Below are 17363 nucleotides of genomic sequence, written 5' to 3'. Positions count from 1 at the left end.
AGGTGCTCGTCCGCGGCGGCTCAAGGACAGCCCACGGGCGCTCCGGGCGTTTTTTCGTCTGTTAAACCTCACCTACCAGCAGAGGCGAAGGGCAAAGGACCCTGAAAGGTAACAGTGCGCGCGCTCCCAGGTTCTGGCTGCCAGGCAGCTGCGGACACGGCCCTGCCCCCGACACACTAGGCTTCGCCCCCAGCGTCCGGTGTCGCCGGAAATGTCGCATCCGGGAACTCTGCGCGCTCATGCGCAGAGCCCGAGAGCGCGCCGAGGTGGACGCTGCGGCCGCGGGAAGTGAGTTCTGTCCTCTCGCGGCCTCTCAGGTCTCAGTTTCCTCCATTCCCGCCCACCGGTCGCGGAGCCGAGTCCTAGTGAGGGTGGCGTCAAGGACTCCAGAGCGGCTGGGGCTGGGCGGTGGCTGCGTGGCTGCTCTTTCTGTCTGGGAGGGTACGCGGCAGCCCTGCTCTGGGCAGGGACTTGTTAGGGGCGCCGGCTTGTGGTTCCGGGCGTGGCGGGCGTGAGGAACTGTCTCCGTCAGGCGCGGACCCTCCCGCGTGTCTCCTCCCCTTGGGGCTCGGGCGTTCTACGCGCATCTCCTCGCCGGGCGCGAACCCCTTAACGCCTCTCCCCGCAGGGCGCGAGCCCCCTACTCCCTCCTCTTCATGGGGCGTGGGCCCCCTATCCCCTTCTCCCCAGTGGGATGCAAACCCCGAATCTCCTCCTCCGCGTGGAGCGCGGACCCTCTAATTCCCTCTCCTGGTGGGCGCAGACCGCCTATTCTCTCCGTTTGGGGCGGGGACTCATTCATCTTCCTCTGCCCTCCCACTGGAGCGGATCCCTTTTTTTTTCTCCCTTCCCTTAACCCCAGACTCCCCAGTATTCTTTTTTTTTTCCCCTGCAGGCACAGATGGCCTTTTCTAACCTTCCCAGGGTGTGGACCCCTCGTCTCTTCCTGCACAGGCCCTTCCCTTCTCCCTCTCCTCTCCTCACAAGATTTGGACTTGAACAACCTATTCTGCTTCCCGTGTCTTACTCCCTAGGACGTTTTCCCCATTTTTCATCCTACTGTCCCTGACAACCCTGTTCTTCCTCCTTTTCCTTCCCCCAAGAGATGGCTTGCTCCTCTGCCCCTTTAGGGTTGGTGCGGATGCTTCCTTCCCCTTTCTACCCACTGTGAACATTCCCTGCCAGGCTTCCTCCCTTCCCTGCTGGGTTCTGACTCCACTGACTTGCCCTTCCTCGCTTCCCTGCGGTTGTATACTGGGCTGGCCTCTCCACAAACCTCTGATGCCCGAATGCTGACCCCCAGGGACAGGCCTCTCAGACTTTGGTATCCTCAGCTGAGCATCTGCTCTCCCTCAAACTCAGTCTTTCTAGTCTCCGTAAGGAGTAACTCCTTCCAGCCACAATCCTCTTCGTCCACCTGGGTATTTCTCTTTTCCCCAATCCCCACATCGTCTCTGTCCAAAATGCCATGCCTTAACCTTTAAGATAATTCCAGAATTCAGTTAGCTGGGCATTTTACAATGACATAAATAAAAATTCAAAAGTAGTATCAGAGGATCTCACATTTAGTAAGCATAGTTTCATCAAACTTTTGTTCCAGTTAGGTATGTATGCAGGTCATCATGTACATGTGTTTCTCTCAACGCTTGTGTGAAAATTTTGAAAACCTCCAGGCTAGAGAAACCCGTACAAGGATACACATTCAACATGTCTCCTAAAGCACGCACTTATAATCCCAGCTGCTCGGGAGGCTGAGGCAGGAGGATCGCTTGAACCTGGGAGGTGGAGGTTGCAGTGAGCCAAGATCGTGCCACTGTACTCCAGCACTGACAAAGCGAGACTCTGTCTCAAAATAAAATAAATAAATAACATAACATAATTCCAGAATTCAGCCACATCACCACACCTCATCTCCCTGGTACAGGTATCTTCTTGCTCCCCTGCCTCTGGCCTCCTCACGATTCAGTGGAAGCCTGTCAGGTCATATCTGTCCTCTAAACACTCTCCTGACTCAGTAACAGGCAGAATCCTCACATGCCCTAGGACTGGGGCAGCCGGGCTAAGAACTGTGCTGCTGGGTTGTAGGTGATGATAGAGCTTGCATCAGAGTGAAATTCCGTGCCCTAGCTTCTTCCTTGGGCAGTTCATTCTCTGAGGTTGCTTGGTTTTTGGGTTGTAGGCAGTGGATAGAGATTGGGACGGTCTGGGAAAGGAGCTCTAACTCAGAAAGTGGATTGCTGGTCTGTGTGCTTCCTCAGTTTGCAGAGAGTGAGCATTTGATAGTGACAAGATTGTGCAGTTCTTTGCCTATTCCCATACTAGAATGCCTACTCTGAGGTTGAGGTCTTCATCTGTCTGATCCACTGCTGAATTATTGGTGCCTAGAACAGGGCCTGGCATACAGGACGTGTTCAGTAAACATTTGCAAAATGAAAGAAAAAGGGCCATCCCTGTGACTACAGGAAGCTGGCCCTTTTCCCACAGACTTAAGATCACAGAGGAGGTGTGTGATGCATCCACTGCACATCTATCTAGTGTGCCCAGGCCGTTTTTTTGTTTTTTTAGAGCATTTTCCTTTGTAATACCAGTGCCTCAGGCAATATGGAGTATGGGGTGTTTGTGTGTGCTTGCGTGCATGTGTTTGAAATTGGCATGCTTTCCGTGCTATGAAACTTTGCAACCTGCTTCTCTCCCCAACCTTGTACTAGGTGAAGCTTTCAGCACACCGGCTTTCATTGCTCTATAGTATCCTACCTTGTGAAAATGCCACAGTTTTTTTTTTTTGTTTTTTTTTTTTGCCTTTCCTGTTGATGAACATCTTGGAAATTTCCAGGTTTTCAGCGTTTCCACCAGTGCTTTAGGGGACATGTTGAATGTGTATCCTTGTAAGGGTTTCTCTAGCCTGGAGGTTTTCAAAATTTTCACACAAGCCTTGAGAGAAACACATGTACATGATGACCTGCATACATATCTAACTGGAACAAAAGTTTGATGAAACCATGCTTACTAAATGTGAGATCCTCTGATACTACTTTTGAATTTTGATTTATGTCATTGTAAAAAGGATGCCAGTGTTGATCCACCACATCTCTTAGCATTTAGGATTTTTTATTTCAACCTAGTTCTTCTGAATTGTTCAGAGAGGCTGTGGTATGTCTTACACTAATAAAGACATGTTAACGTTGTGGGAACTACCTGTAATATAATGTTAACTAGGAAAAACAAAAAAGGATCCAAGTTATATACACAGGTTGACTCCACCTGTTTCAAAATGATTCTCTGTGAAGAAAAGAGGAAGTAAATGCACCCAAGGCTCAACCGTGGGATTATAGATTATTATCATTGTACTTATTTATGTTTTCCAGATTTTCTGCAATGAACATGCATTAATTTTGCAGTGATATCTTTAACATAAAATATTTAAACGGAATTTGAAGTTTTATTTAAATAGTAAGCTCCCTGCTGGATCCAGAATAGAATTATATTTGCCGTATTTTCACTTAACTTGTCTTCTCAGAAACATACTTAGCTCGCAAAGAGATTAAACGAGATTGAATTTGTATCAGCTGCCAACCACTGGGAGCAGCTAGAGGGCCAGTTGATTCCAGGGTTTGCCACAGGAACCTGTGAGTGCTTTGGACAGCTCTGCCTTGCCCTGACTCCAGTTCTTAGAGGCTGACACTTCTGGCCTTCCTTTACTATCCTGCAACAAAACCTATTGCCTGGAAAGGGCCTTACAAGCTAGCATTTTCCCAGGTGGTAACTCCATAGTTGTTTTTTAACAGCTTCTGGCTAGCATCATATTTTCCCCCCTTGAACACTTAACCATCTCTTGAATGCCTTTTGAGAAACCTGTTATAAGTTCACCTCACCAAGGTGTTAATGAATGATGATCCTGGAATATCTCTCCAGGAGGCATTTATATTTCCCTTGCCTACTTTATATTTTGACAAGTTTCTAAAATACTCTAACAGAAAAGTTGAAAAAAAGGAGTATAGTGAATGCCCATCACCCACTCCAAGATTCACCAATTAATATTTTGCCATATTTGTTTTATATGCCTGTAATATATAACACAATTATATATTATGTATTAATAATGTGTATTTGTGCATATGTGTATACATATTTGTGTATGTATATATTTGTGTGGGGGCATATATGTGTATATATGTATTTTTGTATGCTATATATGTGTATATTGTGTGTATATATGAGTATATATATTTGTATATATATCTGTGCATATATGTATTTTTGTGTGTGCATATGTTTATGTATGTGTATGTCTACATGTATATATATTTATTACAAGTATGACACTTTACTCATAAATATGTTGGGTCATATATTCTAATAATAAAGACATTCTTTTGCATAACCATAATACCATATCACATCTAAGACAATGAGCAATAATTTCCTGTTATCATGTGATAACCCATCCTTTTCAAAATTTCCCAATTCCTAATTATATTATAGCATTATTATTATCATCTTTTTTTTGAGACAGAGTCTCAGCCTGTTGCCCAGGCTGGAGTGCAATGGCACGATCTTAGCTCAATGCAAACTCTGTCTCCCGGATTCAAGTGATTCTTCTGCCTTAGCCTCCCGAGTAGCTGGGATTACAAGTGCATGCCACCATGCCTGGCTAATTTTGTATTTTTAGTAGAGACAGGGTTTCACTGTGTTCCCTAGGCTGGTCTCGAACTCCTGACCTCGAGTGATCCGCCCACCTCAGTCTCCCAAAATCCTGGGATTATAGTCATGAGCCACTGCACCCAGCCATTATGGTATTATTTTTGAGCCAAGTCTTGCCACAGTTGTGAAAAGAAATTAAATGTTGGGACTCCAAACTCATTTAGCCAAAGAGAAAAGTCAAGTTGGGAACTGGGTCAAACAAACCTGCCTCCCCTGTTCCTAAATAAGATGGCTACAAGATGAAATGCTACACGCCTCCCCCATATTTTGCCCACAAGGAAATTCCAGGTGAGCTGTTGTTAAAACTTAACCATGGCAATGCACATTGATAGCTTATCTTTACAAGTGCAGTCACCCTGGCCTGCCAGACAGAAATACGTATCTGATTGTTCCCCTACCCCATTTTGTCTATGTTACTGTAATGTACATTCCCCACATTTTTCCCCTGCCCTTTTTTTTTTTTTTTTTGAGACAGAGTGTCACCCAGGCTGGAGTGCGGTGGCATGACTTCTGCTCATGCAAGCTCCACCTCCCGGGTTCACACCATTCTCCTGCCTCAGCCTCCCGAATAGCTAGGACTACAGGTGCCCGCCACCACGCCCGGCTAATTCTTTGTATTTTTAGTAGAGACGGGGTTTCACCGTGTTAGTAAGGATGGTCTCGATCTAAACTCGTGATCCACCTGCCTCGGCCTCCCAAAGTGCTGGGATTACACGCGTGAGCCACCATACCCAGCCCCTGACCCTTTTCTTTACGTGAAAATTGTGTTTCTCAATATCCAGGCTGGTCCCCTTTAATTCTTTTTTTTTTTTTTTTTTTGAGACGGAGCCTCACATCATCACCCAGGCTGGAGTGCAGTGGTACGATCTCGGCTCACTGCAACACCTCTGCCTCCTGGGTTCAAGTGATTCCCCTGCCTCAGCCTCCCAAGTAGCTGGAATTACAGGTGCCCACCACCATGCCTGGCTAATTTTTGTGTTTTTAGTAGAGACGGGATTTCACCATGTTGGCCAGGCTGGTCTCAAACTCCAGACCTCAGGTGATCTGCCCCCCTCGGCCTCCTCAAGTGCTGGGATTACAGGTGTGAGCTACTGTGCCTGGCCTAAACTTTTTTTTTTTTTTTTTTTTTGAGAAGGAGTCTCACTCTGTCACCCAGGCTGGAGTGCAGTGGCTCGATCTCTGCTCACTGCAACCTCCCTCTCCTGGGTTCAAGCATTTCTACCTCAGCCTCCCCAGTAACTGGGATTACAGGCATGTGCCACCATGCCCAGCTAATTTTTTTGTATTCTTAGTGGAGACGGAGTTTCACCATGTTGGCCAGGCTGATCTCAAATTCCTGACGTCAAGTTATCCACCTGCCTTGGATAACCCAGCCCCCCTTTAAATTTGGAGACCTTGACCGGGCACAGCACCTCATGCCTATAACCCCAGCACTTCAGGAGGCCAAGGTGGGCAGATCACGAGGTCAGGAGATGGAGACCATCCTGGTCAACATGGTGAAACCCTGTCTACTAAAAATACAAAAATTAGCCGGGCGTGGTGGTGGGTGCCTGTAATCCCAGCTACTCTGGAGGCTGAGGCAGGAGAATTGCTTGAACCCGGGAGACGAAGATTGCAGTAAGCCGAGATTGCACCACTGCCCTCCAGCCTGGCAACAGAGCGGGACTCCATGTCAAAAAATAAATAGATAAATTAATTAAATAATTTGGAGCCCTCAAAATCACTTTTAGAGAAAGCCATAGACCTGTCTACTGGGCACGTCCTTAACTTTAGCAAATAAATTTCCTAAGATGATTGAGACTTGTCTCCCCATTTTCCTCTATTGACAAGGTTTTTGCACTGTTGTGGTTTTTTACTTTTTATTTTGAAATAATTAGGATTCACAGGAGGGTACAAAGAAACAGAGAGAGAGGTACTGTACACCTTTCAACTAGCCTTTCCCAGTGTTGACGTTTTGCATACGGGATGCAGTGATTTGTTGTATCAAAACCAGGAAATTGACATTGGAACAACCTACAGAGGTTATCAGATTTCACTAATTATATATGTACTCGTTTGTGTATGTTGTCGTTGTGTGAAATTTTATGCTGTGAAGCTTTGTGTAACCACCATAATCAAGATTCTTGACAGTAGCTCACTACAGGACCCCCTTGTGCTCATCTTGGGTAGCCATCCTCACACTCCCATCCCCAGCCCCTAAGCTCTGTCAGCTTCTTTTTTGTTTTTGTTTTTTTGTTTTTGTTTTTGAGACAGAATCTCGCTCTGTCGCCCAGGCTGGAGTGCAGTGGTGTGATCTTGGCTCACTGCAACCTCCACTTCCTGGCCTCAAGCGATTCTCCTGCCTCAGCCTCCCGAATAGCTGGGATTACAGGCATGTGCCACCACAGCCAGCTAATTTTTTTGTATTTTTACTAGAGACAGGGTTTCACCTGTTGGCCAGGCTGGTCTCGAACTCCTGTCTTCAAATGATCTACCCACCTTGGCCTCCCAAAGTGCTGGGATTACAGGCATAAGCGCCTGGCCCTGTCGACTATTAGTCTATGCTCCATCTCTGTAATTACGTTATTTGGTAAATGTTAGGAAAGTGGAATCATGAAGTATATTTATTTTTGAGATCGGCTTCTTTTTACTCAGTAGAATTTCCTTGAGGTCCATCCAAGTTACTGTATCAGTAGTTCCTTTTTACTGACAAGTATTCTATGGTATCTTAGTTTATTTTTTACTGCTATAACAATACCTGAGACTGAGTAATTTACAAAGAACAGAAATTTGTTTTTTGTAGTTCTGGAGGCTGAAAGTGCAAGATCAAGGCACAGGTATTTGGTCTGGTGAAGGTCTGCTTGCTGTGTCCTCACATGGCAGAAGGAAGAAAGACAGCAAACTCCTCCTGCAAGCCCTTTTTGTAATTGCATTAATCCATTCATGAGAGCAGACCTCTGACACCCCTCATGACCTAAACACTTCCCAGAAGGCTACACCTCCCAACACTGTTGCATTGGGAATTTAATTTTCCAACACATGGAGCCAGGTGTGGTGGCTCATGCCCACAATCCCAGCACTTTGGGAGGTCGAGGTAGGAGCATCACTTAAGCCCAGGAGTTGAAACCAGACTGGGCAACATAGGGAGACTTAGTCTCTAACAGTAACAACAAAACATCTATGTATCTATCTATATTTATATATACATACACACATATGTATATATTTTTCCCAACTTTGGAGGGCATGCATTCAAATCATTGCACATGGTATGAGTGTACCAAGGTTTGTTTGACCATTCATTCATTGGAAGACGTCAGGATAGTTTCTAGTTACTGGCCATTGTGAATAAAGTGACCATAACTTTAGTGGACAGGTGTTTGTGTGAGCCTTTGTAAGTCTTCTATGAACGTGTGACGTCTTTTCATTTATTTGTATCATCTTTAACTTCATTGAGCAGTGTTTTGTAGTTTCCAGTGTATACGTTTTTTGTCTCTTAAGATACTATTATAATTGCAATTTTTTCTTAATTTTCTTTTTGGATTGTTCGTTGTTAGTGTATAGAAATGCAACAGATTTTTCTGTGTTGGTTTTCTTTTTCTTTTTTTTTTTTTTTTTGAGACAGAGTCTTGCTCTGTCGCCCAGGCTGGAGTGCAGTGGCTGGATCTCAGCTCACTGCAAGCTCCCCTCCCGGGTTTACGCCATTCTCCTACCTCAGCCTCCCGAGTAGTTGGGACTACAGGCGCCCGCCACCTCGCCAGGCTAGTTTTTTGTATTTTTTAGTAGAGACGGGGTTTCACCATGTTAACCAGGATGGTCTTGATCTCCTGACCTCGTGATCCGCCCGTCTCGGCCTCCCAAAGTGCTGGGATTACAGGCTTGAGCCACCATGCCTGGCCTCTGTGTTGGTTTTCTATTCTGCAACATTGCTGAATTTGTTAGTTTCAACAGGTTTGTGCGTGTTGTAATCGTCAGTGTTTTCTCTATGTAAAATCACGTTATCTGTGAATTGAGATAATTTTACTTCCTCTTTTCCTTTTGTAGAGGTCTTTTATTTGTTTTTCTTGCCTCATTGTTCTGGCCAGAACTTCCAATACATATTACGTTGAATAGAAGTGGTGAAGGCCGCCATAATTCTCTTGTTTCCAATCTTAGAAGAAAGTTTTATTTATTTTGTGTTTTAGACAGGGTGTCACTGTGTCCAGACTGGAGTGCACGGGTGCCATCATTGCTCACTATAGCCTCGAACTCAGGCTCAAGTGATCCTCCTACCTTGGCCTTCTGAACAGCTGCCACTACAGATGCATGCCACCATGCCCAGCTAATTTTTTTACTTTTTGTAGAGACAGTGTCTCACTCTGTTGCCCACATTAGTCTCAAACTCCTGGGCTCAAGCATTCCTCTTACCTCAGCCTCTCGAAGCACTAGGGTTACAGGCATGAGTCACTGCACCCAGCCAAGTTTTATTAATGTCCTTCACCATTGAGCATAATGTAAGATGTGAATTTTTCATATGTGTCCTTTATTATTTTGAGGTAGTTTCCTTCCACACCTAGTTTATTGAGTGTTTTTTTAAATCATGCCAGGGTGTTAGGGCTGGGCGCAATGGCTCACACCTGTAATCTGGGCATTTTGGGAGGCCGAGATGGGCATATCGCTTAAGCACAGGAATTTGAGACCAGACTAAGCAAGATGGCAAAACCCTATATGTGCAAAAAATAAAAAGTTACCAGGAGTCATGACTTGTGCGTGTAGTCCCAGCTATGGGGAGACTGAGGTGGGAGGATCACCTGACCCCAGGGCAGTCAAGGCTTCAGGGAGCCATGATTGCACCACTGCACTCCAGCCTGGGTCACAGAGTAAGACTGGTCTCAAAAAAATGAAATAAAAAGTAAAGAAAGGCAGGGGTCGGGTGCTGAATTTTGTGCAATGCTTTTAATGCATCATTTGAGATGGTCGTGTTGTTGTCTTTATCCTTACATTAATTAATTTTCATGTGTTGAAATATCCTTGCATTCCATGAATAAGTCCTACTTGGTCATGGGGTGTAATCCTTGCAATACACTGATGAATTCGGTTTCCTAGTATTTTGATGAAGATTTTCCATGAACATTTAAGGGATATGGTTTCTAGGTTTCTTGTAGTGTGCTTGCCTGGCTTTGGTATCAAGGTCATGCTAGCCTCATAGGATGAATTAGGAAGTGTTCCCTCTTCATGTTTTGGAAGAGTCTGAGAGGAATTGGTATTAATTATTTTTTAATTGTTTGGTACATGCTGGTCATGGTGGCTCATGCCAGTAATCCCAGGACTTCGGGAGGCCAAGGTGGGAGGATTGCTTGAGGCCAGGAGTTCAGGACCAGCCTGGACAACATAGTGAGACCATGTCTCTATTTAAAAAAACAAAACTTTATAAGTAGCTGCACATGGTGGCGCATACCTGTAGTCCCAGCTACTCTGGAGACTGAGGCAGGAGGATTGATTGAGCCCAGGAGTTGGAGGCCACTGTGAGCTGTGATCACACCACTGCACCCCTGCTGGGGTAGCAGAATGCGACCCTGTCTTAAAAAAAATTTTTTTTTTCGGGAGGTTCAGTTTTAACCATGCAAACAACCCTGAGAGCTACTATTGAATGCCACAAGTCCAAGACAAGAGCATGTGGATGGTGCAATCCTGCTCACGTGGAGTTCAGGGCCAATCAAAGCAGTCTGTAGTAATGGTAGTAATGGAGGTTAGAGCAGTGATTACCTCCAGAATATGGGAATTTTTTTTTTTTTTTTTTTTTTTTGGGGGGACGGAGTCTCGCTCTGTCCCCCAGGCTGGAGTGCAGTGGCGCGATCTTGGCTCACTGCAAGCTCCACCTTCCAGGTTCACACCACTCTCCTGCCTCAGCCTCCCGAGTAACCGGGACTACAGGTGCTTGCCACCACGCCCAGCTAATATTTTGTATTTTTAGTAGAGACAGGGTTTCACAGTGTGGACGAGGATGGTCTCAATCTCCTAACCTTGTGATCCACCCGCCTTGGCCTCCCAAAGTGCTGGGATTGCAGGTGTGAGCCACCGCACCTGGCCTAAAAATGGGAATGTTTTATATCATGGATTGTCCTGGTTGCCCAGCTGCGTACACATATGAAAACTCATGAAAATGCATCTAAAGACTCAGTGAGTCATCCACTTTGAATTTATTCTGTTTAAATTATGCTTCAGTTTATAATAAAAAGGTGGTTACAGCTTGGACCACAGTGGTAGAGGAAGTGTAAATTGGTAGGATACTGGGCGTATTTGAAAGTCAGAGCTGGCCGGGCGCGGTGGCTCAAGCCTGTAATCCCAGCACTTTGGGAGGCCGAGATGGGCGGATCACGAGGTCAGGAGATCGAGACCATCCTGGCGAACACCGTGAAACCCCATCTCTACTAAAAAATACAAAAAACTAGCCGGGCGAGGTGGCGGGCGCCTGTAGTCCCAGCTACTCGGGAGGCTGAGGCAGGAGAATGGCGTAAACCCGGGAGGCGGAGCTTGCAGTGAGCTGAGATCCGGCCACTGCACTCCAGCCCGGGCTACAGAGCGAGACTCCGTCTCAAAAAAAAAAAAAAAAAAAAAAAAAGAAAGTCAGAGCTGACAGCATAGGTGTGACTTTTGAGAAGAGGGAGAATGGAGGATGTCCATCCCAGTGGAGCAGGTTTCTGGTCCCTTCCACTGAGAAAATGGGGTGGCTGTGTACTGGGATTGGGAAGACTCAGGGAGAAGCAGCATGGGCCATGCCACAGCCTTTGGTCTCTTCAGGGTGTAATGACGGGCAGAGTTCTAAGGGTTGGGAGGCCTAGACAGTCCAGTATGCATATCTGTATTCAGAGGAGGCAAGTGGATGGGACAGGTGAAGTGAGAATGGTAATGGGAGTGGAGAGGAGAGTGGAAGATGATTTGTGTTTGGATAGACAGAAAAGCAAAGCATCAGGAGACACTGAAGAAGCATCTTGGGGACAGTTGGAGATCAAGTTCTCTTCAGTGAAGGGACTTCAGAAATACAGCTAGAGGATGGGCATGGTGGCTCACGCCTATACTCGCAGAACTCTGGAAGGCTGAAGCCAGAGGATCACTTGAGACCAGGAGTTTGAGACCAACCTGGGCAAAATAGTGAGACTTATCTCTACAAAAAATAATTTTTAAAAAATTAGCTGGGAGTGGCCGGGCGCGGTGGCTCATGCCTGTAGTCCCAGCACTTTGAGAGGCCAAGGCGGGCGGATCACGAGGTCAGGAGATTGAGACCATCCTGGCTAGCATGGTGAAACCCTGTCTCTACTAAAAATAGAAAAAAATTAGCCGGGCGTGGTGGCAGGTGCCTGTAGTCCCAGCTACTCGGGAGGCTGAGGCAGGAGAATGGCATGAACCCGGGAGGTGGAGCTTGCAGTGAGCCGAGACTGCACCACTGCACTACAGCCTGGATGACAGAGCGAGACTCCGTCTCAAAAAAAAAAAAATTAGCTGGGAGTGCTAACATGCACCTGTGGTCTCAGCTACTTAGGAGGCTGAGGTGGGAGGAGCCTAGGAGATTGAGTTCAGGCTGGGCAACATAGCTAGATCCTGTCCCTTTTTAAAAATCATAATATCTAAAGTGATATTTATTCGCTATCCTTCATCCATCTTCATACTCTCTTCCTACCATGCAAGTGTATAACTGAAAATCTGTATATTCCTGGTTAATTTATTTTGGTAGGATGTGTGTGTGCACATATGATTTTGTAAAAGCTTTCTGTGGAAATACGATATACATGCTAAAAAAATACATAAACGTAAAACTAAAAGTTTTCACAAAGTAAATATACTGTGCACTTTCAGTAAATATACTTCCTCTTTCATATGCCTAAGAAATGTGCACATATTTTTGTGTACTCTTAGTTTATTCACTTTTGCAAATGTGTGGTATTTTACCATTCCCCAGTTGGTGACATTTGGATAGTGTCTAGTCTCAGGCTATTATGAAGAGGGTTTCTATGAGCATACATACACATTTCTCTTTGTTGTATACTTGCAAGTGGAATTGCTGTGTCACAGAATGGGCAGAGCATCAGATATAGTAGATACTGGCCTAGCTGATGTTGATATTTACACACTACCATTCTTTTTTTTTTTTTTTTTTTTTTTTTTTTTTTTTGAGACAGAGTCTCACTCTGTCTCCCAGGCCGGAGTGCAGTGGCCAGATCTCAGCTCACTGCAAGCTCTGCCTCCCGGGTTTACGCCATTCTCCTGCCTCAGCCTCCCGAGTAGCTGGGACTACAGGCGCCCGCCACCTCGCCCGGCTAGTTTTTGTGTGTGTGTGTGTTTTTTTAGTAGAGACAGGGTTTCACCGTGTTAGCCAGGATGGTCTCGATCTCCTGACCTCGTGATCCACCCGTCTCGGCCTCCCAAAGTGCTGGGATTACAGGCTTGAGCCACCGTGCCCGGCCTACACACTACCATTCTAACTCTAGCAGCTTCTTCTCTAAGGATTCACAAATTTTCCCCTTTTCCTCTTCAGCCTGGGAAACAAAAGTCAAATGGAAGCATTAACTCGGGATATTGTTGGGAAAGAACCATCCCATTTTGTGAACATGAAAAGGTTCTTCGGGGATGATTCGTGTTTATCTGCATTAGGAGAAGTCTGGGAATGTGAGGACCAGGTAGAAATGCTCCATAGAAATCCAGAGGTGCATTTGAGGCAAACGGCATCCACACACAAGGACCCAGAGCATCTATGAGGGGCTGTGGTCACCGTGACCATTGTGGTCATCTGCTCAGTCCTAGCTGCTTGTCAAAGAGGTCCTTGAACAACAGGTTTCTGTGAACATGATTCAAAGGTTAAACATATTAGTTACATACATAATTGTCAGAAAGGCTCTAAAGGTCAAATTCTTGAGGAAAATGATGACTGTAGAGCAGCCATCAGCCAGGGTGGACAACCTAGGCACCTGGATGAAGATCTAACAAGGAGATGAGCCTTCAAAATGTAACGAAGGAGGTAACTCCTTCAGCCTTTCTGCGCACCTTAGTGAACAACATGTAATTGCCAGAGAAAGGAACAACACAAAGGAGAAGGACATGAGGTGGTGTTTGATAAGGACACATGTCCTTATGAACACAATGGAAGTATCTCTGAAAATGAATACGATGACTGCAGTGAATGTGGACTATCCGTTAGAAATCTGATTTCATCAGTCACCAGAGGACTCATACTGAAGAGAGCCCTTATACCTGTAATGACTGCAGAAAATCCCTCTCTAAGAATTACAACCTGAGTGTACATCAAAAAATCCACACAGGAGAGAAATCCTATAAATGCAATCAGTGGGAAAGCCTTCAATGCTGGTCCACCTTTACCAAGCATGAGAAGACCCACATAGGAGAGAAGCCCTGTGAAAGGAATCCCAGCTGTGGGAAGGCCTTCAGCTGCCACTCTTCCCTTGTTTTGCATCTCAGAAGTCATACTGGGGAAAAACTATTCGAATGTAATGAATGTGAAAAATCCTTTTCTGTTGTCTCCCACCTTATTGTCCATCTGAGAATTCACACGTGAGGAGATCCCTGTGTATGCACTGGGTGGACAAAGGCCTTCACTGATCACACATAACTTATTAAACATGGGAGAATTCACATTGGAAAGAAACCCTCTATGTGTATGGAGTGTGGAAAATTCTCCAACCACAGCAGTCACCTCTTTTGCATCAAAAAAATCATTCTGGAAAGAAATCTGGTGAGTTAATGTGAAAAAACTTTCATCAGGATTATGTACCTCATAAGGCACAAGAGGATTCATACTGGTGAGAAGGTCTGTGGCTGTAACCAGTGTCAGACTTTTCAGGAACATCGTGGGCCTCATCTGGCACCGGAGAACTCATACTGGTGAGAAGCCCTACAAGTGTAATCAGTGTGGCAAAGCCTTCAGGGACAGCTCCTGTCTGACCGAGTACAGGAAGGTATGTGCTCAGGCAACCTTGTACCAGTGTGTCTAGTGTGGGAAAGTTCCCAAGTATCTGTGCTCTTGCTGGACACCAGAGTTGACACACTGGACTGACACCTATGGGGATTCAGTGAGCATGTGTGGCAGTGACTGATCTGATTCTCTTTACTTACGCGTTGTCAGAGACTTCATGTTGAAGAGTTTATGTTGTTTGAAAATAACGAATCTGTTTTTCCCTGTATAAATGGAAGAACAAAGCCTGGATGACAGCACGTGTTTACAGCATGGTGCACTCAATATTTTATTTTATTTATTTTTGAGATGGAGTTTCACCCTTGTCACCCAGACTGCAGTGCAATGGTGCGATCTCAGCTCCCTGCAGCCTCTGCCTCTTGGGTTCAAGTGATTCTCCTGCCTCAGACTCCTGAGCAAGTAGCTGGGATTACAGGTACCCACCATCACACTAATTTTTTTGTATTTTTTTAAGTAGAGACAGAGTTTTACCATGTTGGTCAGGCTGGTCTTGAACTCCTGACCTGAAGTGATCTGCCCACCTTGACCTCCCAAAGTGATGGGATTACAGGTATGAGCCACTGTGCCCGGCCTGTACTGAATATTTTAAACCCACTGTTGAGACTTCCTCAGAATAAAGATTCCTTTCTTTTTTTGTAGGGGGACGGAATCTCACTCTGTCACCCTAGCTGGAGTGCAGTGGCACAATCTTGGCTCACTGCAAGCTCCGCCTCCCAGGTTCACGCCATTCTCCTGCCTCAGCCTCCTGAGTAGTTGCAACTACAGGCGCCCGCCACCACACCCGGCTAATTTTTTTGTGTTTTTAGTAGAGACGGGGTTTCACCGTGTTAGCCAGGATGGTCGCGATCTCCTGACCTCGTGATCCACTAATTTTGACTTTTCAGTCTTATTATTTAAGAACAGATGTCTTGGCCAGGCACGGTGGCTCATGACTGTAATCCCAGCACCTTGGGAGGCCAAGGTGGGCAGATCACGAGGTCAGGAGTTCAAGACCAGCCTGACCAACATGCTGAAACTCCATCTCTACTAAAAATACAAAAAAAATCAGCTGGGCATGATGGCGCACACCTGTAATCCCAGCTACTCAGGAGGCTGAGGCAGGAGAATTGCCTGAACCCGGGAGGCAGAGGTTGCAGTGAGCAGAGATCAAGCCACTGCACTCCAGCCTGGGCGACAGAGGGAGACATGATCTCTTTCTGTCGCCCAGGTTGGAGTGCAGTGCTGCAACCATGGCTTGCTGCAGCCTCGACCTCTAGGCCCAAGATGTCCTCTCACCTCAACCTCCTACATAGCTGGAGCTACCAGCATGCACCACCTCGCCTGGCTAATTTTTTTTATGTTTTGTAGAGTCAGCGTCTCACCATGTTGCTCAAGTTGGTCTTAAACTCCTGGGCTGAAGTGATCCTCTTGCCTCATCCTCACAAAGTGCTGGTATTACAGGTGTGAGCCATTGTGCCTGGCCTAGAATGTTCTTAATGGCATCTAGCATAGTGAATCATTTCCAGAAGGTTTTTAATTTACTTTCCCTGGATCCGTCCAAGGAATCACTACTATCTGTGGCAGCTATAGCCTTACAAAATACATACTTTTTTTTTTGATAAGGAGTCTCACTCTGTTGCCCCGGCTAGAGTGCAGTGGTGTGATCTCAGCTCACTGCAACCTCTGCCACCTGGGTTCAAGCGATTTTCATGCCTCAGCCTCCTGAGTAGCTGGGATTACAGGCACTCGTCACCACGCCTGGCTAATTTTTTTGTATTTTTAGTAGAGATGGGGTTTCGCCATGTTGACCAAGCTGTTCTCGAACTCCTGACCTCTGTCTCCCAAAGTGCTGGTATTACAGGCGTGAGCCACCACACCCGGCCCAGACTTTTTTTTTTTTTTTTTGAGAGAGTCTCGCTCTGTCGCCCATGCTTGAGTGCAGTGGCACAATCTCAGCTCACAGCAACCTTCATCTCGCCTCCCAGGTTGAAGCAATTCTCCTGCCTCAGTCTCCTGAGTAGCTGGGACTACAGGCATCCGCCACCATGCCCAGCTAATTTTTGTATTTTTAGTATAGGCAGGGTTTCACCATGTTGGCTAAGCTGGTCTCGAACTCCTGACCTCAGGTGATCCACCCGCCTGCCTCCCAAAGTGTTGGGATTACAGGTATGAGCCACCGCGCCTGGCTGGCCCAGACTTTTCTTCTGCATCTTCCTCGCCTCTCTCAGCCTTCACAGAAATGAAGAGAGTCAGGACCTTGCTCTGGATTAGGCTTTGGCTTAAGAGAATGTTAGCTCTCTTTGAGTAGTTTGATCTCCTATCCAGACTATTAAAGCTTTCTCCCTATTGGCAACAAGGCTGTTTCAGTTTCTTGTCATTCATATATTCACTGGAGTCACACTTTTCATTTCCCTCAAGTTTTTCTCTTGCCATCATGATTTGGCTGTTTGGCACAAGAGGGCTAAGTTTGGGCCTGTCTTTCATTTGACACACCTTCCTCACTAAGTTTAATCATTTCTAGCTTTTGATTTGAAGTTAGAGGTTTGGCTCTTCCTTTCACTTGAACACTTAGTGGCCATTGTAGGGTTATTAACTGGCCTAATTTCAATATTGTTTAGTCTCAAGGAATAGGGAGGCCTGAGGAAAGAGAAAGAGACAGAGAGTGTGTATGAGTGAGCAATAGCACGTTGGTAGAGGAGTCAGGACACACAATTATCTGCTAAGTTCATTGTCTTATATA

General features: G+C 45.9%; 1 protein-coding gene across 1 annotated transcript in view; it reads left to right on the top strand.

Moving 5' to 3' along the window:
• Window positions 1-216: 216 nt before the first annotated feature.
• Window positions 217-17363, top strand: part of ZSCAN18 (zinc finger and SCAN domain containing 18) — a 37752-nt gene continuing 20605 nt past the window's right edge. Inside the window, exon 1 of the mRNA XM_025366022.1 lies at window positions 217-288. Coding sequence (XP_025221807.1) covers window positions 240-288 — 49 coding nt within the window. The 5' untranslated portion in view covers window positions 217-239. The remainder of the gene's footprint in view (window positions 289-17363) is intronic.

The sequence above is a fragment of the Theropithecus gelada genome, chromosome 19 (assembly GCF_003255815.1).
Source record: "Theropithecus gelada isolate Dixy chromosome 19, Tgel_1.0, whole genome shotgun sequence".
NCBI classification, from domain to species: domain Eukaryota; kingdom Metazoa; phylum Chordata; class Mammalia; order Primates; family Cercopithecidae; genus Theropithecus; species Theropithecus gelada.
The sequence above is the reverse complement of the archived record's forward strand: the minus strand, read 5'-3'. Positions and strand labels throughout refer to the sequence as shown.